Raw genomic sequence first — 24,948 nt, forward strand, 5'->3', positions numbered from 1 at the left:
ATGATGACGGTGAGTGTGCACTGTACAGAAGGGGAGGTGATGCTGTTAAAACACTCACTTGATTTGGCCTATTCAATGCATTCGCCGCCACGAGAAACTTCGACTGTCGCCTTTGGTCTACCCCAGACAGTGAATGGGTGCGGACTTAATCCAAAATGGAAAAGCAAGAAATAACACTGAGGTAACGTGATGCCATCTCAAATATACTCCATGAGCAGCGACAGCAGAGATGTGTCACGCGTTTGAATTGCAATACACACATTCCACACAATCCGTCTCGACTCGCATCGCAGAGTAGCCTACATCACCCCCCAAGAGATGTGGGGACACGGTGTGACGGAGACGTGAAAACGTAGTTGCGCAAAACTTTCTTGAACGCGGGACCTCCGCAAGAGGGGGTCCTAACAGCGGACACAGGACCTGCATGCGTGCTGATAAGTTGTCAAAGCCTCTCTTAAGGCTCTCATTTTGTTGGATTTTCTTTCTTTTTGCGTGTCTTTGTTGGACTCTGTGTCTCTAAATATTTCAAACACGGAGATGCAGTCTTTTTTACTTTCTGATATGAAACACAAATTTGGGCACCTGTCGAGCGGAAATTGGAGAGGGGATGACGTAATCCGTCACCAACTCGTCATCTCGGAAGGACTCATAACGCCGCAATACGATGGCGGCCGCGACGCGCGCGACACATACAGCGCTGGCTAACGCCCCGTGCCCACTACCTCCGTCAGTTGTCCGTTGCCCATTGACTTTGAATGGGGACGGACGCGCAATGCATTGTGGATCCATCCGTTCGTTTGGAGCGTTCGCCACCGTCAGAAAGTTGAAAAATGTTCAACTTTTTCGGCAGCGACGGTTCCGTCATCCAATCAGATCGCGTATGCAAATTTAAGCACTGTGACGCGACTCGGGCTCTGACGATACTGGAAAGCGGGAAAGCGGGTAATCTTGCATCGCAACAAGCAGGAAGAAGCGGGAAGAACCCGGCGTGACGCCTCGTGCCCACTGCAACGGACAACTGACGGAGGTAGTGGGCACGGGGCGTTACGCCCCGTGCCCACTACCTCCGTCCGTTGCGTGATCCCCATTGACTTTGAATGGGGACGGACGCGCAATGCATTGTGGATCCGTCCGTTCCGTTGGAGCCTTCGGCTCCGTCAGAAAGTTGAAAAATGTTCAACTTTTTCGGCAGCGACGGATCCGTCATCCAATCAGATCGCGTATGCAAATTTAAGCACTGTGACGCGACTCGGGCTCTGACGATACTGGAAAGCGAACATTTTTCAACTTTCTGACGGAGCCGAAGGCTCCAACGGAACGGACGGATCCACAATGCATTGCGCATCCGTCCCCATTCAAAGTCAATGGGGATCAGTCAACGGACGGAGGTAGTGGGCACGGGGAGTGTTAGCTGGAGCAGAGCCCGTCTCTGTAGCGTGTTGTTTTTGTTTGCCTGTTCAAGAGCCCGTCTCTGAGACGTGGGGTTACGATTTCCAGAATTTTTCCACATAAGATCAGCTTCACTGTTGACATTTGCCAAGTGATAATGCGTTCTGCATTGTTTGGAAGTGTATTCACTGTTTACTGGATTAATCATCTAAATCGTTTTCAACTTCATATTCGATACACATTGATTTTATTGAATGATTTGGATTTGGGGGAAGCCGTGAGGGTGTGGCGATCACAGTGCGGAACTTGAATAGGTAAAAGTTAGAGGTGAAAGGGATTCCCCCCGTCATTTTATGGGACCGTTACGCACCATGGGGCGCTGGTTCCTTTCGATTAATTTCCCCAGAGGAGAAATCAAAGAGTTTTCGTTTTAGTTACAGTCCCTGCAGTTCTTCGTGGAATCACGGAGACAGCCCACTTCCTCTCTTCTGATATCGAGGCAGTTTCTAACGACTAATGGAAAAAACATCCGTGAGATAGTTGCATCAATTTACACACACACACACACACACACACACACACACACACACACACACACACACACACACACACACACACACACACACACACACACACACACACACACACACACACACACACACACAAACAAACACACACATCTCCAATCTCCCACAGCTGATGTAATTTATGTATTTAAAATACGTTGAACGAGTGACGGGGAAGCAGAGAGAGTGTGAGGGATAGGGAGGGGGAGAGATTGAGAGAGACAAAGAGTGAGTGATAAAGAGAGAGAGACAGAGATCAACCTATTGCGTAGTCATTTAGTTCTCTGAGAGAAACTTTTAACTTCCCTAAAAACAGTTCCCTTTGGCCAACACGTCACAGGACCACAGAAAATCCAGCCGGCTAACTGTTCTCGGTTTATTTGTAAATAGTACACTTTCCACTGTCTTCTTTCACCAATACCCTCCAACGCAGGCTAGCCCGCTGCATACAAATGGGATTATTCATTCGATCATGTGATGCTGTAAAACTTTGAAGTTGATTGATGTATAAAGCGCCTTAAAATACCAACAAATAAATGTTTTGGTGCAAACAAAGTTTAAACAAAGTTTACATCAAGGTGCATGCAAAAAGAAAAACTCCCAACTAGCCCTCCATAATATTTATTTTGTTATTTGGTGTGTAGGCCTATAGCATATATAAAGGACTAGGTCTATCTATATACATATATATATTAGTGCTGTCAGTTTAATGCGTTACTAACGGCGTTAACGCAAACCAATTTTAACGGCGTTCATCTTTTTATCGCGCGATTAACGCTCTTTTGGCTTGGCAAACGTTTTCGTTTTTGCACCTGCTGCGTCTAGCAACAACTTGTCACGTCAGAAAACTATAACACCATACGGATCTAGCTACACCGGAAACAAAACAACAAGCACGCCGCACAAACTTGTTGGGGCAAGCAAGGATACGGAGCGGCCGAAAAACGGAGCGGCCGAAAAACTTTTTTCTACTCCCAAGTGACGCGAATTTATGTGAAGGTTAAAAAGTCCTAATTCTCATGCATATGGAATACTTATTCACTAAAGCTTATGGAATTATATTTTTGTGCTTATTTCGAACTTGAACCCATATTTTCAAGGCCGTTCTGGCACCACATCTATGGGGGTAAAATGCATGATGATAGACCGGCGAATTTGAACCCCGGTCGCTGGCGTTCGGGTCTTATACTAATCCACTACGCTACAGCCGCTACCTCTCAGCGGTCGAAAACATGCAATACATTTCTTAAATAGGGTGTATTTAAAGTGAATTCCCTAAATGATAGAATAAGGCAGGATGGACGTTGCTTATGCATTTTTAAATCATCATCATTCTATTTGGATTAATGGCGCACAATTCTGCATTTGGCATAGTTATTTTACAGACAATATGCAGAATCTTTTCACTTATACGCATATAGACTGCTTGATTTATCGTAAAGGTGAGAAAAATGACGCAAAAAACGCCCCTTTCACGTGAACGCGCACTGAACCTAAAGCGGAAAACCTGGTTCAACTAATTGAATCTAAAGTGAGCTTCGTGGTACCATTTAACTCTGATTGCGAGTTGCGGCTCTGTCGAGCCAGAGGCCTGTTTCAGGTAGCTGGTTTAACATACTCTGAGTTTAATCCTGCGCTCTGAGTTGGTTGACTCAGAGTTCAGGGTTGAAAAGCAACTCTGGGTTTTCGGTTTCAGAACAGGTGATCAGCGTTGGGTTAATCAACTCTGAGTATGTTCTCTCTGGGTTGAGGGCGTGCCTGTTGACTATGAAGAGCCATCATCAATGGATCCCTGATAACATGATCAAACATGGACCAAAAGCGTAGATCCACTTACTTTTCCCCCACGGAATTGGAAATTCTAATGAACGCGTATGCCGAGCAGTTACCCATTTTAACAAATGGGTAACTGCTCCCGCGGCAGCGAGAGCGTGAGAGAGAGCTCGGCAGGAAATAGCTGAACAAGTCAATGCGTGAGTAAAATAAATTAGTAAAATAAAATAAAAATAACAGGAAAGTTTACTATCTTCCACTTATTCAATGTGTAATTTGTGTGTGTGTGTGTGTGTGTGTGTGTGTGTGTGTGTGTGTGTGTGTGTGTGTGTGTGTGTGTGTGTGTGTGTGTGTGTGTGTGTGTGTGTGTGTGTGTGTGTGTGTGTGTGTGTGTGTGTGTCAATTTACGCAGGAACAACCCGAGTTGCCCCAAGAGGACTTGGCAGCAAATGAAGATGAAGTACAAAAATATGGTTACAGGTAAACTAATGTTTAATTGAAATCAAATAAATTGTGCTGTTTTTCCTGCTCTACCTAATTTAACAGCTATATGTGTCTTCAAAATAGCGCTTACTGAATATTAGGGTAATTTTCTTCCATGTTAGCAAATCGAAAAAAAGCAGAGCCCCGGCAGACTGGAGGGGGTCCACCTCTGCAGCCCTCACAGAGGCTGAGGAGATGGCCCTCAGCCAACAGAGTATGGGTCCTGTGGCTGAGGGCATCCCTGGGGGGAGCTCCTCACCAACCTCCATGCAATTGTAACAATTCTTCACCTTCCACAGATTATTAATAATGTCTTGGTAATTGCTGAACACAACCGTTAATGTCATTGCAGGAAGATGATGGAGAAACATTGTCTGCGGCATTCGAAAGGGAAGAGGAAAGGCCTATTGAGGTTAACGCCTTTTAAAAATAACCTCTAAAAGTTGATGATAGCGTTGTACAATTTAAAACTGACATCTTCTTTCTCTCAAACAGGATGAAATCGAATCCAATGAGAGGCCATCCACTTCTAAATCACAGCTTACCTCTGTAAGATTCTCCCTGGAATTATAATGAAACGCTCTACTAGGCACTGTGAAATCCAATCTCATCTTTTGCATTCCTATAGCTTCCAGTCAAAGACTTATATAAAATCTATCTAAAAAAGCATATACACAAAGCAGACTTGGAAATGGACCACCTTAGGCAAAAGATGCAAAAGGATGCTTTGGAGATCCACATTTTGGAACATAAGTTAAAGGTGGGTGAGGTGCAAACTGGGATACTGTTCCCTGCTCTAAAAACATACCCAATATGAATGACTTTTTTTGTGCTTTCAGGAAATAAAGAAATCCTCATAAAAAGTAGATTGTCTTTATTAGAACACGGGCTGTGGTTGGACAAGTTATTTTGTTGAACAGTTTACTCAAAGGGTTTTATTTCAGTGAACAATGCAGACGATTATGCTGAGCATGTGCATGTAGAGAAGAAGCATCTGGTTAAAAGCAGTACCAGGGTATTTTCTGCCCTGCATTCTTAATATGCGTTTCTTGACTTGCAGCAGTTATAGGTCCGTGGTTAGTCAGCTACTCTGATCATGGGAAAGCCACAACGTTAAAGTGACTGTAGTACAGCGCGGGTGGGATGCACGGGGCGGATCATTCTGCAAATGCGTTAAAAAAAAAAACTTAAACTTAAAGCTGAGAAGGTGGTCTAAATAAATGATAGATTGCGCTGAAAAACGATAGCGCTCGTGAAGAATATTATCAGGAAAATAAAGTATATCCAGCCGGCGTCTTAATAATCGTTCCTCACGGAGATTCCTTCTGAGGATCGCAGCCTCTACGTCCGCAGGCTCTCGTAGAAAAGGACATGCCATTTCTAACACTTCCTTCTGTCGGAGAGCTGCCTTCAGCCTTATAGACAACAAACTCAGAGTAGGTCTAACCACCTCCCGAGCAGGTTAGACCCACGGCGTATGTTGCCGCAGCAACTAACTCTCGGTTGCGCTGAACCTGCTACCTGAAACGGAAAACCCAGAGTTTCCATTAACTCAGAGCGAACAAACTCGGGGTTGCCTCAAAACCAGCTACCTGAAACAGGCCTCAGGTGTTCCCAAGAAAGCCTGGGTATGTTCAGCGAGCTTCGGGCACGAGAGTTCAATGTTGTCATTAGGTGTTACGTCTTTCTGACCAATCGCAGGTCAAGGCCCACCTGGGCTGTACCACTTCGGGAGGGGCCGCTCAGTTACTCCCCTCTAGACAAAATCGACTTGGTTACGACGTTGACAGTTGGTGAGTTTGCGGCTGTTGAGTGAGTGAGAGGTTGCGGGCGCACAGCTCAGGCTGCCGGACGGCGCTGCAAGGAACTTAAAATAAATGCAATAGTGTTATTCCGCAGTCATCAGCCCGACAGCCCCGAAACGTTAACGGCCCACCGGGAATTCTCCCGATTACCACTCCGCCACCATTTGTGTGTGTGTGTGTGTGTGTGTGTGTGTGTGTGTGTGTGTGTGTGTGTAGGCGTTATTGATAGCCTGGTAATGTGTATAGGCCTACGTAGGCTACAGTAGGAATATGGTTTAAATATTAAAAATTGTATTTCCCATCTTTGCTGAGCAATCAGTTTTGTTCGAAAGTTCATTGATTGAAACAAATAAAAGCCTGGGCTATTGAAGTTTTACGGTAGGCCTACACCTACCTCATGCACCTACCCGATGTCAAGTGGACCGGGTTGAATTCACTGCGGGTCTCTCTTATATCCATCTTACCAAACATATTTTATTACTGTCCTCAGTGGTGTAGTGGTCCCTGGAGAAGTGGGTATACTCTAAATGTTTGCCCTTTTTTTAACGCAGCCCAGAAAAACACCCTTTTTTAGAAACAGTGATATTTGGACTACTCTTTTTAGTTTACTTACATTGGCACATAATTTCTGCTGCTTGATCTCAGGGAGGAAGGATTATGAAATGACTAAACAAATACTGGCCCACAGACTAGTGAGAGACAACTATTCCTTATTCCTGGAATGACACTTATCTCTCACATGGCAAATCAGTAATTTATTTTGTAAACGGTGTCTTTGAACAGCTGATTCAAAACACATAGCATGGGCCAGAGTGTGCCACTATTATGAAATTAACATGACTGATCAGGAGCAGTTTGTAGGTATTACTGGTCACACAGGCAGCCAGCATGAATGTAAAATATAGATGAGGCAAACATAAAAAAAAAAAAAGCTTTATTATGGTGTTTCAGTAATTTTTTGAACACTTATTTAAATAACATACTACTTTTGACAATGCATCCTTATTCATATTTCACCTTAGATTAAACATTAGATTATTTCTCTTCCACAACAATCATCTCGTTAGATATGTATAATATCAATATATATATAAATATCATATGATGATTGAACATCATCATTCAAATTATTCAACAAAACAATATGTAACAAAACAACAATATTTAGTTTACGAAGAAAAAATATAAATGCATTTACAACACATCAACTGTGATATGCTCTCTGAGCCCAGTACTGGGTTTCTAACCATGATCATACTACAGTATATTCCAGACAGACTTGCTTTCTGCAGGAATTTTCACACTGCACTGTCTAGAACGCACAGAAGAGGCAGCCCGATGGCTCTTCAACCAGGTCTCAAACAGCCTCCTCTCCGACGGGGGCGGGGGGCAGAGCGGGCGTCGACGGTTACTGTACCGGTGTACGATCGCTAACATTAACTGCTGAGCTGCTGGCTGATATTGATTCGCGAGGACGTTTGAAATTGTCAAATGAAATTTTTGTTTGGATAGCTCGCTTCATTTTACCGGATTATTATAGAAGATCATTTAAAGTAAACTTGTAAAAGTAAATGTGTCTTTCGCGATATTTACTTCGGCATGACCCGCTTTTCTCTCCCTCCGATTGGCTCATTCGTCGTCATGCCTACAGTTAACCAATCTAATCTGTAAAGGCAGCGTGTATTAGCCAATAAGTGGCAGAGTAGCGTGGGTCATGGCTTCACCGGGGAAAAGTGCGCGATTTCGCTTGCAGATACTACTGAATGGTGCGCATTTAGAAGTGGGTATACGCAATGCTGACTGAAAAATAAGTGGGTACCCTGGACTACACCACTGACTGTCCTTCTCAACGCTCTCTGATCTCACTAAAAGGCTAGCAACACGAAATCAAGGGATATTTAGAAAAAGAATTGCGATCAATCACGATTAATCGCGAGTTAACTATGACATTAATGCAATTATTCGCGATATTTTAATCGTTTGACAGCACTAATAGCCTATAGGCCTATGGATATTCCATCCTCAACATATCTGCTTTCGTTTTCCACCGCACTGCTCTACATCATCACGGTTGCGCCACTGCAGGGAGAGAGTACGGAAAGCCTTCTCTCGTCTCTCATCACATGAGCGCGGAGCGGAGGCGACGAGAGGGAAACCCGTGACTTCCTCCTTTTTCCTCCGTCCTCGCATACAAGTCAGCATGCTGCACCTGGCTAACCGAGAACAGAAGCTTACAGTCCGGAGGAGACAACAATTCTATCATCTGAAGTGCAGCTGAAGATATCCTCACAGGCTTTGGGTTTCTTCTGGCTGAGTAGAGGTCTACGATCACTGGACTATTTTGCCGTGCACGTAAAAGAAGAAAAAAGAAAACTAAAAAATTATCATGGATGTCGAAAGTCTCAAAAAGAGTGGAAGTTCACGTGTGAGGTGCCTGGACGCGTTTCTGGTTGTTTCCATTGTGTTGCTGTTCGCGGCAGTCGGGGTGCTGACGGTGGGACTCTTCTTTGGGACGAAGGCTGAGACAGCGTCCAGCCCTCAGCCCTACGCCTCTGATGTCGGGGACAAGGTCGGTTCTCTTATTCCACATGCACGATTACACTCGACCCCCTTCTCCCCTCGTATGTTGTTTACATTATGAACTCGTTTTCTAATTCTGTGTTGTTATTGTTCTATCCTGACTACAGATACAGAACGTTGCCTACCTGCAACCAGACTCACGTAAGTCTCCACATTTGCTCCATCTCTCTCAGTGGCGATTTTGGTTTGGAAACTCTGGTGGGGCCCATGCAGGAAAATATTATAACGCAATCCAGAAATACCACATATTACTACCATCACAAAAAAAACAGTAGCAAGTGACAGAGGGGACCAAAATTGCAGCTGAATAATGCCATCACTCAAACGCGAATCTGACAACATATATTAGGCTATTATAGCAATAGCACCACCAAATGGCAGCGTTCAAGATCTCACAATATCAAAACTCAAGAAAACAACAACGTGGCAACAATAAAAACACAACGGCGCACACCCTTTACACAGCAATCAATATACAAAGCCACCACTCACAATATACCAAAAAAAGAAGAAGTATGGTTTAAGTTGCATTAAGTTTGCAGGCCACCATACTGTACAATTAACAATGAATCTAGCCTGATAGAGTGGTTGCCTATTCAGACCTGGATAATCCTGGGTGAAAATTTAAGTAAGTTTGGCTAAGATGGTAATTACCTGTGCTTTAAGGACAGTGCTGTCTGGTCTCCTTTGTGTGGCTGAGGTGAAACACAAGCATTTTTTTCCGCTTGAACAACTCCTGGTTGAACGATCTATTCTTGTCCTTTCCCTCTTGAATAATGATTAAATCCGTCCGGCGATGTGGTCCCAAACGTTTTATCTCCAACTTCTGTTCAAGTGCTAAATCTCACATGACAGATACTCAACACGATTCATCATTTAATGAATGAAACGTCCATTTGTTGTTATTTACTGTAACAGTAACTACGTTAGCCAGCTAGCAAGATCTGATCGGCTCCCGCCGTAAACCCCGCCCTTTCTACAAATCAGCCAATGAGAAGAGCCTTGGGGCACTAAACTTCTGGCCCCACCGCCGAAACAGAAGCGGGCGCTGCGCACGCGCTTGCTCGCGCAACAGCACCAGTTTTCTACACTGCAGCAGACGGGGCCATCTCGGCTGTGCCCCACCGAGCGGAAATGACGAGACGGAGCAACGAACTATTTCACACACAACTACTACACTACAACAATTGCGTTCATCAAATTAAAACTGCGGACATGTAATTAATTATTAACAATTAATGTATTATTAACTTATGCTCAATGACATTTTGGAAAAAAAAATGAAAAGTATAATCGTGCCCTGCACGGCAGCGTTCTCTGGTGGGGCCGTGCCCCACTGGCCCCTAATGCAAAGACGCCACTGATCTCTCTATATTTCTTATCGCACGGGACTGGATGCTTTGTCTTTCTTGATGAAAGTTAATTATTTCCAATACATCATCTTTTATTTACCTTTTATGTACTATTCATATACACATATGCCATATGAATGCATACAATAATATTGTATGCATAGCCTACAATAACATCATTAATTTTGTCATTTGTTTATTTAATTATATTTACCCATGTTTAAATTCGTTGATCAATAAAGGCTTCCAACTAACTGATTAATTAACGTAACAATAATGACTAACCACGATCTTCCGATCTTTCCACATTACAGCCGACCTGAAGAACGGCACCATGCGGTGGACGGCTGCAAGCCGCGGAGCGGGGACCTCCGTGGGAAGCCTCTTCGACTTCAACCCAGACCACCACTCTATCAGGACGACGCGGGACGGCCACTACTTCATCTACATCGAGCTCAAGCTCACCTGCTCAACGCAGGAGTGCGACGCCGGTCGGTTCACCGTGAGCATCGGTGACCGCCTCACGTGCAACTTCGAGCTGCCTGAGTGGAAGGAAACGACCCCCGTCTACCGGAAGTGCTGGCAGGTGACCAGGATGGACAACGGGACGCGGTTGGTCACTCAGATGACTGCCCAGCAGCAGCTGAACAAATGGAGGATCGACGTGGCCGCTTCCGAACAGGGGATCTACCTAGTGGGTTAGGGTGACCCACCAGTGGACTGAGTGAACCGCCATTGGACTGAGTGACCCTTGACCCACCAGTGGACTGGGTGCTCCACTCAAGGAGGACGGTCAAGGCCAGTTGAGGATTTACTTTTTGGTGGTATTATAACGGTGCAAGAGGTCACAGCCCCCGGACGATTTGAACCAGAACACTGAAAGAAAGGCCCTAATAAGCTGTTAGTATCGGGACAGTGGCCATCAATCCAACAAGTTTTATAAAAAGAAAAAGATAATGCTACAGAGTAGGCCTATCGTAGGCCTATTTGCACTTGATGTTGGTTCAATAGTTTGTTCATTAGTTTGCTATTTATTGATGTAATTTATAAAATGTATGTATTCCTATATGCATGCGGGCATTGCGTGTGTTTATCAAGCTATTTCGTATAAGAAATGTTTTTGGATCTAGATAACACTACATTAGTGTTGACGTGTAGTGCACTGCAATTGTTTGTTGGGTTGTGACCTAATATTTCTGTTTTTAATTTGTACTAATTCATTGTTGAGCTTAGACTGAGGGCGTGTGCATTAATGATCCATTTAAGTTTATGTTACAAATATTTAATATTGATCTATTTAGGGGACAATCTAAAGCAATGTGTTGCTTTTGTTCTGAGAGAAGTTACGTCCTATGGACAAACTGGTACGTTGAGGTATCAACGTACGGTATTCCATATTTGGAATGGAAATTGGCCTACATTTGTTCTGTACAAATATGCAGTTGACGTGTGATGTGGCCAACAAATGAAATGGTTGGAAATCTGAAAATAAAAGGTGTGAATGTTTCCTGCTTAAACCACATCCTGTTTGCTACGATCATCATTGTGGTTTAGCTACCAGACTATCCGACCTATCTGTGTCGTTACACCCGTGGGGTAGGCCTAATTTCCACTGGGGACAGGGGGGAACATCACCCCTCCTCTTTTCAAAATCCCGTTTGTGTCCCCCGTTAGTGTGTGTGTGTGTGTGTGTGTGTGTGTGTGTGTGTGTGTGTGTGTGTGTGTGTGTGTGTGTGTGTGTGTGTGTGTGTGTGTGTGTGTGTGTGTGTGTGTGTGTGTGTGTGTGTGTGTGTGTGTGTGTGTGTGTGTGTGTGTGTAGGCGTTATTGATAGCCTGGTAATGTGTATAGGCCTACGTACAGTAGGAAAATTCATACTGGTTTAAATAATAAAAGTTATGGTATTTCCCATCTTTGCTGAGCAATCAGTTTTGTTCGAAAGTTCATTGATTGAAACAAATAAAACCCTGGGCTATTGAAGTTTTACGGTAGGCCTACCACTGTCATGCACCCGATGTCAAGTGGACCGGGTTAAATTCACTGCGGGTCTCTCTTATATCCATCTTACCAAATATATTTTATTACTGTCCTTCTCAACGCTCTCTGATCTCACTAAAAGGCTGGCACCACGAAATCAAGGGATATGACATTAATGCAATTATTCGCGATATTGTAATCGTTTGACAGCACTAATATATGCATATTCCATCCTCAACATATCTGCTTTCGTTTTCCACCGCACGGCTCTACATCCTCACGGTTGCGCCACTGCAGGGAGAGAGTAACGGAAAGCCTTCTCTCGTCTCTCATCACATGAGCGCGGAGCGGAGGCGACGAGAGGGAAACCCGTGACTTCCTCCTTTTTCCTCCGTCCTCGCATAAAAGTCAGCCTGCTGCACCTGGCTAACCGAGAACAGAAGCTTACAGTCCGGAGGAGACAACAATTCTATCATCTGAAGTGCAGCTGAAGATATCCTCACAGGCTTTGGGTTTCTTCTGGCTGAGTAGAGGTCTACGCTCACTGGACTATTTGCCGTGCACGTAAAAGAAGAAAAAAGAAAACTAAAAAATTATCATGGATGTCGAAAGTCTCAAAAAGAGTGGAAGTTCACGTGTGAGGTGCCTGGACGCGTTTCTGGTTGTTTCCATTGTGTTGCTGTTCGCGGCAGTCGGGGTGCTGACGGTGGGACTCTTCTTTGGGACGAAGGCTGAGACAGCGTCCAGCCCTCAGCCCTACGCCTCTGATGTCGGGGACAAGGTCGGTTCTCCACATGCAGGATTACACTCGACCCCCTTCTCCCCTCGTATGTTGTTGACATTATGAACTCGTTTTCTAATTCTGTGTTGTTATTATTCTATCCTGACAACAGATGCAGAACGTTGCCTACCTGAAACCACACTTACGTAAGTCTCCACATTTGCTCCATCTCTCTATATTTCTTATCGCACGGGACTGGATGCTTTATGTCTTTCTTGATGAAAGTTAATTATTTCCAATGCATAATCTTTTATTTACCTTTTATGTACTATTCATATACACATATGCCATATGAATGCATACAATAATATTGTATGCATACAATAACATCATTAATTTTGTCATTTGTTGATTTAATTATATTTACCCATGTTTAAATTCGTTGATCAATAAAAGCTTCCAACTAACTTATTAATTAACGTAACAATTGAATATGACTAACCACGATCTTCCAATCTTTCCACATTACAGGCAACCTGGAGAACGGCACCATGCGGTGGACGGCTGTAAGCCGCGGAGCGGGGAACTCCGTGGGAAGCCTCTTCGACTTCAACCCAGACCACCACTCTATCAGGACGACGCGGGACGGCCAGTACTTCATCTACATCGAGCTCAAGCTCAACTGCTCGACAACGCCCGTCTGCGACGCCGGTCGGTTCACCGTGAGCATCGGTGACTCACGTGACTCACGTGACTCACGCCTCACGTGCAACTTCGAGCTGCCTGAGTGGAAGGAAACGACCCCCGTCTACCGGAAGTGCTGGCAGGTGACCAGGATGGACAAAGAGATGCGGTTGGTCACTCAGATGACTGCCCAGCAGCAGCTGAACAAATGGACGATCGACGTGGCCGCTTCCGAACAGGGGATCTACCTAGTGGGTTAGGGTGACCCACCAGTGGACTGAGTGAACCGCCATTGGACTGAGTGACCCTTGACCCACCAGTGGACTGGGTGCTCCACTCAAGGAGGACGGTCAAGGCCAGTTGAGGATTTACTTTTTGGTGGTATTATAACGGTGCAAGAGGTCACAGCCCCCGGACGATTTGAACCAGAACACTGAAAGAAAGGCCCTAATAAGCTGTTAGTATCGGGACAGTGGCCATCAATCCAACAAGTTTTATAAAAAGAAAAAGATAATGCTACAGAGTAGGCCTATCGTAGGCCTATTTGCACTTGATGTTGGTTCAATAGTTTGTTCATTAGTTTGCTATTTATTGATGTAATTTATAAAATGTATGTATTCCTATATGCATGCGGGCATTGCGTGTGTTTATCAAGCTATTTCGTATAAGAAATGTTTTTGGATCTAGATAACACTACATTAGTGTTGACGTGTAGTGCACTGCAATTGTTTGTTGGGTTGTGACCTAATATTTCTGTTTTTAATTTGTACTAATTCATTGTTGAGCTTAGACTGAGGGCGTGTGCATTAATGATCCATTTAAGTTTATGTTACAAATATTTAATATTGATCTATTTAGGGGACAATCTAAAGCAATGTGTTGCTTTTGTTCTGAGAGAAGTTACGTCCTATGGACAAACTGGTACGTTGAGGTATCAACGTACGGTATTCCATATTTGGAATGGAAATTGGCCTACATTTGTTCTGTACAAATATGAAATGGTTGGAAATCTGAAAATAAAAGGTGTGAATGTTTCCTGCTTAAACCACATCCTGTTTGCTACGATCATCATTGTGGTTTAGCTACCAGACTATCCGACCTATCTGTGTCGTTACACCGTGGGGTAATTTCCACTGGGGACGGGGGGAACATCTCCCCTCCTCTTTTCAAAATCCCGTTTGTGTCCCCCGTTTGTGTGTGTGTGTGTGTGTGTGTGTGTGTGTGTGTGTGTGTGTGTGTGTGTGTGTGTGTGTGTGTGTGTGTGTGTGTGTGTGTGTGTGTGTGTGTGTGTGTGTGTGTGTGTGTGTGCCTCTGTCTCTCCCCCAATGTCTCTCTCTGTTTGTCTGTCTCTCTCACTCTCTCTCTCTCTCTCTCTCTCTCTCTCTCTATTTTTCTTCTTCTCTTCGTCATTGTGGCAGGAGCAGACATTTACACTTTTATCTTCCCCAAACAAGAAAGGAAGCTTTTTGTTATTAAAGCCATGACTCCTGGAAAAAAGTATTCAAAATTTTGGAAATCCATCTCTCTTATGTGTTTATTTGGAACATGAACACAGGAAATGTATTTGTTTCAATGCCCAGGTGGCAGTGTGTTCTTTATATTAAAAGTGTGATTCATTTTGATAATGAATATTTATTCTGGCAGAATTTAGCATGACCAACTTAATTATTTACCGGATTTTGTATTGGTTACCGTAGTTCCTAAATGTATGTAGAAATGCAGGAAATGGTACTCAAATCTAAAAATAAAATTCTGGGGGAATACCCCCAGACCACCCAGATTATTGTGTCCCCCCTACTTCTCAAATCAAAGTTACGCCCTTGGTTACACCGATATGGTAGATAGCCCTTTGATGCTGATCGAAGAAGTATTTCAATATCCTAGAAAATAATGATGCTTACAAAGCTGATTAAGCTGTGTTTATAAGAATAGCCTATTTGTTTACATCATTAGGCATACTGTTAGTTTAACTGACTGTAACTGTGATTAAGGGCTACAAAAATACAATTTGTGAAAAGTTTGTATTTATTCTAAGTGTGTGTGTGTGTGTGTGTGTGTGTGTGTGTGTGTGTGTGTGTGTGTGTGTGTGTGTGTTTGTGTGTTTGTGTGTGTGTGTGTGTGTGTGTGTGTGTGTGTGTGTGTGTGTGTGTGTGTGCCCGCGTGTGTGTGCGTGTGAGTGCAATACACTGTTAGGGTTATTTGTGTTCATCCGACTACACATGCCTGTTGAAAGCTGGTTGAGGGTGTGTATCCTAATCTGCTCCGTTCCTATATTCAGTTACCGTAGAGGAAGTGAATTGAGGGGGGTTGCACATTAACAACTACGGGTGTGCGCGTGCATGAGTGTGTATTTAACTGCCTTATGCTTCTCCCTTGTGTGTGATAAATAAAAAGTGTATTTATAATAGCACATACAAGTTCAAGGTTGTATCACATTATTTATTTTTTATTTATTTAAAATACTTTCGTCAAGTAATTTAGATACAACAAAACATATCCTACAACATGATCCTAAACCTGCATAGCAGCAAATGTTTAACAATATGAACACTTAAAGGCAGCATTTGACTATATTATCAAGCACAAAATATCCAGTATAATAACAATAATAATAATAATAATAATAATAATAATAATATAATAATACTAATAGTAACCATCATCATAATAATAATTATCACAGTAATCATAGACCTGTCAGCCAGTATTGGGTGAAATTTAAGGTACTGGATGACTGTACCTGCCTCTATATCAGAACAGGTATATTCCATATTTCCCGTTACTCATCTCTGAACAATCAGGGCATCTTTTTCATGTATGGTTCAAAAGGTTAGGCAGAGATTATTCGTGTAACATAAAGGCTCCCATATAATTCTCATTCTTGAACAGTTTCATGGCCTTATTCTCAAGAGTTACATAAACCTCATCCTTAGACGCCAGATTGAAGATACCGCTCAGAAAGATTTCCTTATCAGTGGATCTCCCATCAATAGGGCAGCTGAACCTGCCATCGGTGGGAAAGAAGCAGAAGATGATGTAGCAGGATACGTGCATGACCCACATCCTGCCGAATCAGAGTTAGCTGGCAGCCACAAACACATGCACACGTACACACACATTAATGCATCACAGACACAAACACACGCACTGGAAAGTAAATACTCTTACTGGAAAGGAAGGGATTAAGCTTCTTATTTTTTGGGGATTTTTCTGTTCCTTGTATCAACACTAAAAACATGTTGGAACGAGCTATTAAATGGTGTATAAAAATGTCAAGCATTGACCTTTGTCAACTATTTATTAGAAGGAAAATACATATTTTGTATTTTTAGCATTCATAAGAGCGAGGCCTCAATATGTTTAAGTATTTTTCGGTAATTGTGATTTGTATACCATAATAAACTAAAGATTAAAAAAACGCAGTCACCATTGCATGGAATATGTAATAAACAGTTTAACAGGGTTTCTTTTTGTGACATTTTGTCCAATATCATCTAATATTACATGTCTCTGGGGTAGAAAATGAAGTTCTTCTGACCAGTGAGTGAAAGGCCTATTGTTACGGAACAAATGTTGATGCACAGATAAACGTAACTTAAGAATCTAAACGCTCTACATTACATTTTGTATTATATTATACATACATAGAGCTGAAAACCATTTTACCTTGTAGTTTACAACTTTGCAGGAAAGGATTCGATGACTAACAAACAAGCAGGAAGTGTCTCAGACAAGAAAGCAGCATTGAAGTCATTCTAGAAAGAGGTAGGCTCACCTATTAGAATGCAACAATTCTATTGGTTTATGGTATCCAACTGTGTTCTTCATTAACTTCATGACCTGGAAGGATGTGCATCCCTCTGACAGGTCCAGGTACACTTTGGTGTACAAGTAATAGAATCCTCTCCTCGGGACCATTAAGTGTCCATCTTTGTAGTCCATCTGGGAGGTGAAGGTGGCAGTGGAATTAATATTACTCCAATGTATGATGCCTTCCTTAAGACTGGTGGAGCCTGATGTTAAGACAAAAAGAGAGACAATTTGTGTGAGTGTGTATCATATGTTTGTGTGTGCTGTAAGTGTGTGAGTGTGTGGTTGTGTGTGTATTTGTGTGAGTGTGTGTGTGTGTGTGTGTGTGTTGCATGTTGGTGTGTGTGTGTGTGTGTGTGTGTGTTGTATGTTGGTTTGAGTGTGTTTGTGTGTGTGTGCGTGCTTCTGTATGTGCGTGCGGGTCTGTGTGTGTGTGTGTGTGTGTGTGTGTGTGTGTGTGTGTGTGTGTGTGTGTGTGTGTGTGTGTGTGCATGTGTATGTGTGCGTGTGTGTGTGTGTGTGTGTGTGTGTGTGTGTGTGTGTGTGTGTGTGTGTGTGTGTGTATTCCTTCTGACCGAGGAGGTGGGCAGAGGGCTTTTGTTGAGTCTTTGGATGCGCCCTCATGGCCATTGGTAGGTTATCTGTGTTATCACAAGTTAACAAGATCTTATAATCAATCAATGATCAATAAATATCTGATTTATGAATTACTAGGTCATCCTACAGACACTAGTTAAAGCATCCATAGACTTAGACTGTACCTTTGTCTCCAATTTGACTCATGGTGGTACCAACCTGTCAGAATAAAGATTACAATAAGGATGTTCATAGAATCAAGTGCCAAGCACTAACAATTTTTAGGTTAACCCATTCCCCATAAAACAAAGAAAGTTAGGATAAGATGCTTCACATTGCTAAGTACTAGCATTGTGGGACGTGCAACATACAATAAGTGTATACATTAAACGCCAATTAATGTACAGGCATCAACATCACAATATTACCGGTAACTCTTCTTACACTAGCAATACACTTGCCCTTGCCATATAGTAAAGGAAAGGAAAGGTCAGAAAAAATAAAGAAAGATAAATATAGATAAATTAATTAATATAAAAGAGTAAAACATGTTTAAAAGCTATGTAAGGTAAATGTAAGATAGTATGACGCATAGAGCAAGTTTGGGGAATTCAGTAGAAGAGGAATTCAATTCAATGTCAGCAGTTTCCAAGTTGCGTCACATTATAAACCCATGCAACTCCCGCAACCTCCAGAGTTCCCCCACACACTCACACACGCACACGCACACACACACACACACACACACACACACACACACACACACACACACACACACACACACACACACACACACACACACACACACACACACACACACACACACACACACACACCAATGCCAACCTGGGTTTTTCTGTACAGGTAGTAGATGAAGACTCCCTCAACCAAAACTCCTGACAAAGCGAGGACCCCGAGAAGGAGCAGAAGTGTTTGGATGGTGCTGGGTTTCCTCCTGCGCCTGGTAGTGGGCAGGTGAGCATATGGAGCCTGGCTGTCCACCACAAAGAGCTGGGGAAGAGTGTCCGGGCCACCCAATGACATGCCTCCTGATCCCCAGTGCCCTCTGTCTCTCTGAACACCTTCTCTTCCACTGTGCCTCTGATGAGCTGTGGTACAGTGATGAGGCGGCAGTGTTTTACTGTAATAGAAATGAGGACGTCAGAATGATGAGTAGTGCCCCTCCGCCCACGAAGTCAACTGCATGTCTGTCCAGCGAAACATTTAGATTTGTGGTTAAAATGTTGCAACAAATGGGATGGCTGCAGCTGGCAAGTCGGTGGTTTGAAACTTCTTTCACCAGCTTGATACAGCATCATAACTTCTTGGAACATTACCATTTCCCAACACATTCAGTGCTGACATGGAAGTTGTTTTGCAACTCATTCAAAAAGGTTTCATACAACTCAAACACAATCTTGAAGTGGTCTGGAATTTAAGTCAGTAGAGGCATTACCTTTTATTTGAATATTCCTCAAATTTCCCTCTGCACCTCCATTTGATCAATCAGCACTTCCTTGGTCTTCTTCGTATTTTGAATGACGATGAAAACAAAAAGAGATCTGGTGCCTCCCCTGGCCTTCTTGTGGCTTCACTTATGAATAACCTCGTAAGATGTTGCCGTCCGATGTGTCCTGCGAGCGGTTGTCAGGTTCCTGTTTACACATATCTCACTCACGAATGCAAGCTCATGCAAGGAGGAAATGCAACAAACTTCAACCCTGTTTCTCACCGTACGTGGGTCTAAATAAGGCCCTCCCTTACATCGCTTTCATCCATTTGCTGACACTTCCTGTCTGGCTCTCTATTTTTCGTTCCCGCTAGTTGATTTTGTTATGTTATAACTATTTGCATATTTTCTAAACTAGAAAATGTGTAGAGGTAGAGCACAGACCTGTGCCAAGGAATCGGCTTGCTCATAAAGTGCAGCCTTATGTATCTCTCCAATCCTTGGACTAGGTCCTACACTGGATAGAAACACTACACTTGGTTCTGGATAGTATTCCTTATCCCCTCACTTCTGCTGAAACAACTCCATCCCACCATCTGATCACTAATCAAGACCAAATAAATTGTTGATGTTAGGAAGAAGGGGCCATCATTGATCCTTATTTTAGGACTGGCCCAGCCAGAAGCGGCACATGATAACACAGGGAGGAGATAACAGACCACAACACTGTATCTTTGCAGAGACTGTTTGCAAAGACTGCAGAGAAAATAAGCTAATTTTGTCCAAGATCCTATCCACTGCTAGACTGGGTACCCCCAGCCCGTTCTGCCGGCGATTTGTATTCGCCATGCAGCAGGGTCTGGAGATGCGCAATACATTTCTTCCTGCTTCCGATTCGCTTTGTACGGGAGCCAATTACCAAGCTGGCTTTTCCCCGTGGCGCGCTATTGTCTGGTTTAACACAATGACGACGGGGAAGCGACAGCAATGAGCCAATTGCGTACAGTCATTTGAAATACGCCTGTTGATCAGGCCTCTTTTGCTGAAGAAAATATCAGCAGCCTCCCCAGACCAACACAAAATCTACAATTGAGCTTGGTCTGGCAATAGCCAGGCTAATCCACTGCCTGATTGAATGAGCGGTCTCTGTTTGTCTAAGGGTTTTATGCTATGCTGCTGACTGTTGGCTGGGGGAGCGGCCTCATCACAGAGGACAAGCAGCAGGCGAACAAGCTAGTCAGGAAGGCTTGTTCGATTGATGGACTGGTCCCTGCACCACTAGAGGTGATGACATGAGAGCAGAGAATATAAAGGAAGCATTTTTTATTAGCTGGCGTTAAAGGTAACAAGCTGTTTTAGCAACCTGCTGGTTATGCCCAGGCTCATCCGTCAGATTCAGGACGCGCACACACGCACGCACACACACACACACACACACACACACACACACACACACACACACACACACACACACACACACACACACACACACAGTAACTCTACTTGAAGAATTAATCAAAAAATCGAATGATAATCAAACCAGACGATGCCTTAACAAATATATCACATTATATTGACGTTTGAGTTAATTGCACTGTAAACCAGAACGGGATACCCCATTACAAGATAGAGCGTGTGCCGTGGACACATCATCTGATCTGAAGCCACAGCGCAGAGGACAGGTTGTTATTGGAAGCGTCGTGAAGAAGATTGGATACTCTTCGGCTTCCGATTGGTTTATGAGAATGAGGGAACGAACCTATCACAGTCGCCGAAAGTTCTGATGCGGAAGAGACGAGAGATGGAATCGGTTGGTCGTTGGTTGTAGACTAGTTAACGTTATTTATTCTCATTTACGCCATGGATCTATGTTTTGGAAAAAGGGGGGGTGGAAAATGCTGTATTTTCCTTTCTATTTTGTTACATTCCTGGTTTGGAATGGTGTGTTCTTTCGGACAGACCCAAGACATCGAATTCACCTTCCTCTTGCAAGCCGGAACCACTGAGTGTTTTTTCCAAACCGCTAAGAATAATGGGACGATGGAGGTCGAGTTTCAGGTACGTGTGGTGATGTGCCTTGGTGCTGGACGCGGGTCTGGGGCTGGACGCGGGTCCGGGGCTGGACGCTGCTTTGGGGCTGGACGTGGGTCTCATGCGATGATGAACATGTATCGCTATTTCAGGGCAATACGTGGTCGACCGTTCTTTTGCCTTGCAGCTACAAGACAGTTCGTATCCCATCCATCCATCAATCCACTTTAATACATCTGTTTATTCTGCTGACTTCAGCTGCTGAAAAATAAAGGCTTTCCCCTCTGAAATCGAAATAATCGTAGGGTGAGCGATTACGAGATTACTTAATAACGAGTGATTAGTAACGAGTGATGCTTTTTTGTAACATTGTTTTTATAGTCTCTGTAATTAACATTCATGTTAGTCTTCCTGTTAAACTTTAACTCGGGCAGCTCAGTACATGCATCATTATTACCATACTGTTTATTTAGTGGGAAGGTATAGCCGACTCTGTTCTCTGTGAACTTCCGCTATGGAAATAAACGAGGGCTTGGTTTATATCATGTTGCACCCTTATCTCTTACATAATTACTTATGAGTTGTTTGTTTACATGTGTCATTATCGCGAATCAGCATGTTGCATTTTTCTGTTCCTGTGTCACCCAGGTGATCTCTGGAGCAGGTATGGATGTAGACTTCACCATTCTCTCCCCCCAAGGCTTCCAGCTTATCTCTGAGTTCCGACGTTCTGACGGAGTCCACATGTCCGTTGTACCTCTGACTAACTTCACTTATTGTTCAAAAATCACAAATCTAAAGACTTTCGTCCAGAGACGTGGATGTGATTCAATTTGACTCCTTGTTGTTCTAGGGTGGAGCCAACGGAGGCTGGAGACTACCAAATCTGCTTTGACAACAGTTTTAGTCGCTTCTCGGAGAAAATTGTGTTCTTTGAGGTTATAATCGAGGGTCAAGGAGGAGATACTGCGATGGACGAGGAGTTGGGGGGGCTAGTGGAACCAGACGGCAGCTTACTGGAGTACAAACTGGAAGACATCCGGGTAAGAATCAGTAGGCCGGCTACAATATTACCCCTGGGCACAACCTGACCTCATTTATATTGTTAGGCTATTCTATGCATGCTAGGCCGTTGCCCTCAAATAGCTCACTTCCCACATATCTTCCCTCTCACACTCACTTTTGTTTAGTAGCAGGTTTCATCCAATGGGACTATTAGTGACCCTATTGAAATAGGCGTCACTAATCATGGGTCACCTACTCTTGTGTACTGCGCACCGATAGTGACTAGTAAACTAGTGAAGATGAGTCTTCTACCCATGCCCTGGTACAAAGAATAAAGCATTTTATCAGACCCGTCATTTGTGTAGTGATTGACACGTTTGTCCTACGATGACACCTGTTAGGGTGCATTTCATTAGTGGGTAAGTAAACCACGGTTTTAGCTGGATAATTTCCACCTTTTGAGTAGAAAACTCTCTCCCGCAGGCAATAGAAAACATTAAAAAAAAAAGCTAACGTTTTCTTTGCCAGATTATTGTAACAGACCTATTGTATATTACAGGAAATGTTCCCCGTTTTACAATGCTAATCATTTTAGTGAAAAATATTTAAAAAAAAAACATTTTCAACTGAATAAAGTGATTTGGGGTTTACTAACCCTGTGAAGAGCCATGGCATGGCACCCAAGGAGGCCCACCAGATAAAACTGTGGACTACACGTTTCCTATAACCTAGAATCTGGGCTGGTAGTGGAGCACTCTAACAGCCAGACTACCCCCCCCAGGAGTCCATGGACTCGGTGCACCGCCGCCTGGAGCGCAGCCGGCAGATGCAGACGGCACTGCGGGCCTTTGAGGCCCGGGACAGGAACCTCCTGGAGAACAACCTGTGGAGGGTCTCGTTCTGGTCCGCCGCCAGCCTGCTGGTGATGCTCTGCGTGGCCTTCACACAGGTAATGTCCAGAGCGAACGGCCGAGCACGCCGCTGTCTCAGCGCTAACCCCAGTTCACCGACTCCAAAGACAGAAGTTCGATTAGCTTTATGATGCACCATTAAGAATTTATTTATGTATTTGTTTTTATCTATTTGTCGGTAACATATTTTGTAATTGACAATAAAGTTGACTTTGAACATTTGATCTTCAGTATTGTTTTTTTTTTTAACCTATTTTAACCGTGCGACCTTTCATGCTGATACATTGCGTGATTATTTTATCATGACTGCCTTGACAGGTGTATACGGTCCGTAAGCTGTTTGAGGACAAGAGGAGGGTCTGCACATAGACGTCCCCACGGTGACACGCATCACGAAACAAACTGGTGGCCGAGAAGAGCCTTTGGTTTTCACTCTGTCATGCCATCCTCTGGCCTACATCTGTGTACTGTTGCATCACTGAGCGGGCCCCACAATCATTTTATCGAATACAATTTTATGCCGGTTATTTTTTCGTGTTCATGATCACATGTATAAAGGTACAGTTTAACAGACACACAACAGAACCGCTGGCCTGCGTTGACTCCCGTCGGTGGCTTTATTCCAAAGGTCATGCCACCAATGCTTCTGCTGACTTTGAATACAGCAAAAGGAGGGCTAAATATCAATATCTGCAATCATTTATATTTTCTGTAAAAGTCCTGCTGTTTATACTTCATGAATACATAGCCTACGGTTCTGTTATTTTACAACGTAAGGGATAAGAAATAGGCCAAAAGACACAATCACTGACATGTGATTGGTTTGTACTACTGGGATGTCCGTCTTCACGTTATGAAAGATTGGAGGGATGTCTGAATGTGCAATACTATTGTCTCTGCTCTTCTAGACAGCGGGATCTCACTGCGTCATGTGACCTATGCTCAGTGGCCTCTTTTATTTCCTCAATTGCGGTTTAGCTGGTTTGGTGCTCACTTTGTCTTTGTATGGTTTTTCCTTATGTGCTAATCTGTCGTCATAAGGGACTTGAGAACTTGATCGATTTGACCTAGCCTTACATGCAGCACTAGCGGAAAAGGATGTATGTAAATCTGGGGGTTTTTTCACACAAGAAAAATAATTGTTTTTATGGAAATTGATGCATCTTCTGAAGGATCCGTTTACTGATTTTAGGACATTTTGATTGTACTTGAAACGTTTTGTGGAGTATTCCATCGATGTGACTTTCATTTTATACTGTGCATAAACATTGGCAGTAAATCATTTTAATAAAGGCAGTTTTTCACAATCCTGTTGCACCTTGTAGTGACTGCTTTGCTCTGGAAAAAAAAAGAAGAGATAACGTTGGGTGTGTTTATTGTGTGTTATTTACCTGGCAAAGTTAAAAAAGTTTAACATGTGACTCCAGGGCATGCTAGTACACGTGTATATATATATGTGTATATATATATATATATATATATATATATATATATATATATATCTTACCCAAGGGAATGCTTGTTGATTTAGCATTAGCTGAAGGCCGTTTCAGTGGAGTAAACACCCAGTCTCATCTGAGATGAACACAAGGCAGTCATTTTTAAACTGGAAACTTCCACGCCTGGATGAACTATAAGCATAGACCTAAACACTCTTGAGAGTGAAGGATTCCAACTTACAATAGTTGACTCTTGTACTTGTACTTTGTGTCTAACCAGTGATCAAAAGGAGTGTGTATAGGCGCCCTCTACTGGTAAGTGAACAACTAGTTTCAGAATATGTGATCTGATCTGCTAGACGCGGGTCAATGGAGGATAATATAAAGGAGTAAGCGAG

The 24,948-nt window shown here is 43.3% G+C and overlaps 5 protein-coding genes across 7 annotated transcripts in view; 3 read left to right on the top strand and 2 right to left on the bottom strand.

Annotated features, from left to right (window-relative positions):
• The window catches only part of ppap2d (phosphatidic acid phosphatase type 2D), a 10,110-nt gene extending 9,661 nt beyond the window's left edge, over nucleotides 1-449 (bottom strand). The window contains exon 1 of one of the 2 annotated variants that reach the window (XM_060046413.1): nucleotides 59-449. Coding sequence is in view for 1 of the 2 variants with exons in the window: in XM_060046412.1 (XP_059902395.1) it covers nucleotides 1-2 (2 nt within the window). In the remaining variant the exon portion in view is untranslated. The other variant, XM_060046412.1, reaches the window with a different exon arrangement.
• Nucleotides 450-8,194: 7,745 nt separating this feature from the next.
• Nucleotides 8,195-11,454, top strand: LOC132453522 (uncharacterized). The gene is made up of 3 exons (XM_060046429.1): nucleotides 8,195-8,585; nucleotides 8,704-8,737; nucleotides 10,263-11,454. Exons 1-3 carry the CDS (start codon nucleotides 8,403-8,405, stop codon nucleotides 10,649-10,651), a joined length of 606 nt encoding a protein of 201 aa, XP_059902412.1. The 5' UTR covers nucleotides 8,195-8,402; the 3' UTR covers nucleotides 10,652-11,454.
• Nucleotides 11,455-12,290: 836 nt separating this feature from the next.
• LOC132453759 (uncharacterized) lies at nucleotides 12,291-13,588 on the top strand. The gene is made up of 3 exons (XM_060046703.1): nucleotides 12,291-12,704; nucleotides 12,817-12,850; nucleotides 13,176-13,588. The coding sequence occupies exons 1-3, from the start codon at nucleotides 12,522-12,524 to the stop codon at nucleotides 13,586-13,588; spliced, it is 630 nt and encodes a 209-aa protein (XP_059902686.1). The 5' UTR covers nucleotides 12,291-12,521.
• A 2,158-nt stretch (nucleotides 13,589-15,746) lies between these two features.
• LOC132453518 (tumor necrosis factor ligand superfamily member 14-like) lies at nucleotides 15,747-19,425 on the bottom strand. 2 transcript variants are annotated; one of them, XM_060046420.1, is made up of 6 exons: nucleotides 19,171-19,425; nucleotides 18,561-18,815; nucleotides 17,900-17,933; nucleotides 17,714-17,779; nucleotides 17,104-17,341; nucleotides 15,747-16,392 (listed from the first exon to the last, which is right to left on the bottom strand). In XM_060046420.1, the coding sequence occupies exons 2-6, from the start codon at nucleotides 18,756-18,758 to the stop codon at nucleotides 16,170-16,172; spliced, it is 759 nt and encodes a 252-aa protein (XP_059902403.1). In that variant the 5' UTR covers nucleotides 18,759-18,815; nucleotides 19,171-19,425; the 3' UTR covers nucleotides 15,747-16,169. The 2 variants fall into 2 exon arrangements, with proteins under 2 accessions (XP_059902403.1, XP_059902404.1); XM_060046421.1 differs by having other exon boundaries at nucleotides 15,747-16,332; nucleotides 19,171-19,420.
• A 1,390-nt stretch (nucleotides 19,426-20,815) lies between these two features.
• LOC132453523 (transmembrane emp24 domain-containing protein 1-like) lies at nucleotides 20,816-24,418 on the top strand. Its single transcript, XM_060046430.1, has 5 exons — nucleotides 20,816-21,222; nucleotides 21,844-21,941; nucleotides 22,049-22,238; nucleotides 22,982-23,149; nucleotides 23,430-24,418. Exons 1-5 carry the CDS (start codon nucleotides 21,025-21,027, stop codon nucleotides 23,478-23,480), a joined length of 705 nt encoding a protein of 234 aa, XP_059902413.1. The 5' UTR covers nucleotides 20,816-21,024; the 3' UTR covers nucleotides 23,481-24,418.
• Nucleotides 24,419-24,948: the final 530 nt, after the last annotated feature.

The sequence above is a fragment of the Gadus macrocephalus genome, chromosome 3 (assembly GCF_031168955.1).
Source record: "Gadus macrocephalus chromosome 3, ASM3116895v1".
In the NCBI taxonomy this organism is placed as follows: domain Eukaryota; kingdom Metazoa; phylum Chordata; class Actinopteri; order Gadiformes; family Gadidae; genus Gadus; species Gadus macrocephalus.

Bases quoted from the DNA above. Each gene is read 5' to 3' on its own strand.
- LOC132453522 (XM_060046429.1), top strand. From the start codon at position 8,403: ATGGATGTCGAAAGTCTCAAAAAGAGTGGAAGTTCACGTGTGAGGTGC. The intron at 8,586-8,703 runs GTCGGTTCTCTT...TCCTGACTACAG, and splicing joins CCTCTGATGTCGGGGACAAG to ATACAGAACGTTGCCTACCT. The intron at 8,738-10,262 runs GTAAGTCTCCAC...TCCACATTACAG, and splicing joins CTACCTGCAACCAGACTCAC to CCGACCTGAAGAACGGCACC.
- LOC132453759 (XM_060046703.1), top strand. From the start codon at position 12,522: ATGGATGTCGAAAGTCTCAAAAAGAGTGGAAGTTCACGTGTGAGGTGC. The intron at 12,705-12,816 runs GTCGGTTCTCCA...TCCTGACAACAG, and splicing joins CCTCTGATGTCGGGGACAAG to ATGCAGAACGTTGCCTACCT. The intron at 12,851-13,175 runs GTAAGTCTCCAC...TCCACATTACAG, and splicing joins CTACCTGAAACCACACTTAC to GCAACCTGGAGAACGGCACC.
- LOC132453518 (XM_060046420.1), bottom strand. From the start codon at position 18,758: ATGTCATTGGGTGGCCCGGACACTCTTCCCCAGCTCTTTGTGGTGGAC. The intron at 17,934-18,560 runs GTTGGCATTGGT...TTATTCTGACAG, and splicing joins ACCTGTACAGAAAAACCCAG to GTTGGTACCACCATGAGTCA. The intron at 17,780-17,899 runs GTACAGTCTAAG...GTGATAACACAG, and splicing joins GAGTCAAATTGGAGACAAAG to ATAACCTACCAATGGCCATG.
- LOC132453523 (XM_060046430.1), top strand. From the start codon at position 21,025: ATGGATCTATGTTTTGGAAAAAGGGGGGGTGGAAAATGCTGTATTTTC. The intron at 21,942-22,048 runs GTCCGTTGTACC...TTGTTGTTCTAG, and splicing joins CGTTCTGACGGAGTCCACAT to GGTGGAGCCAACGGAGGCTG. The intron at 23,150-23,429 runs GTAATGTCCAGA...CTGCCTTGACAG, and splicing joins TCTGCGTGGCCTTCACACAG to GTGTATACGGTCCGTAAGCT.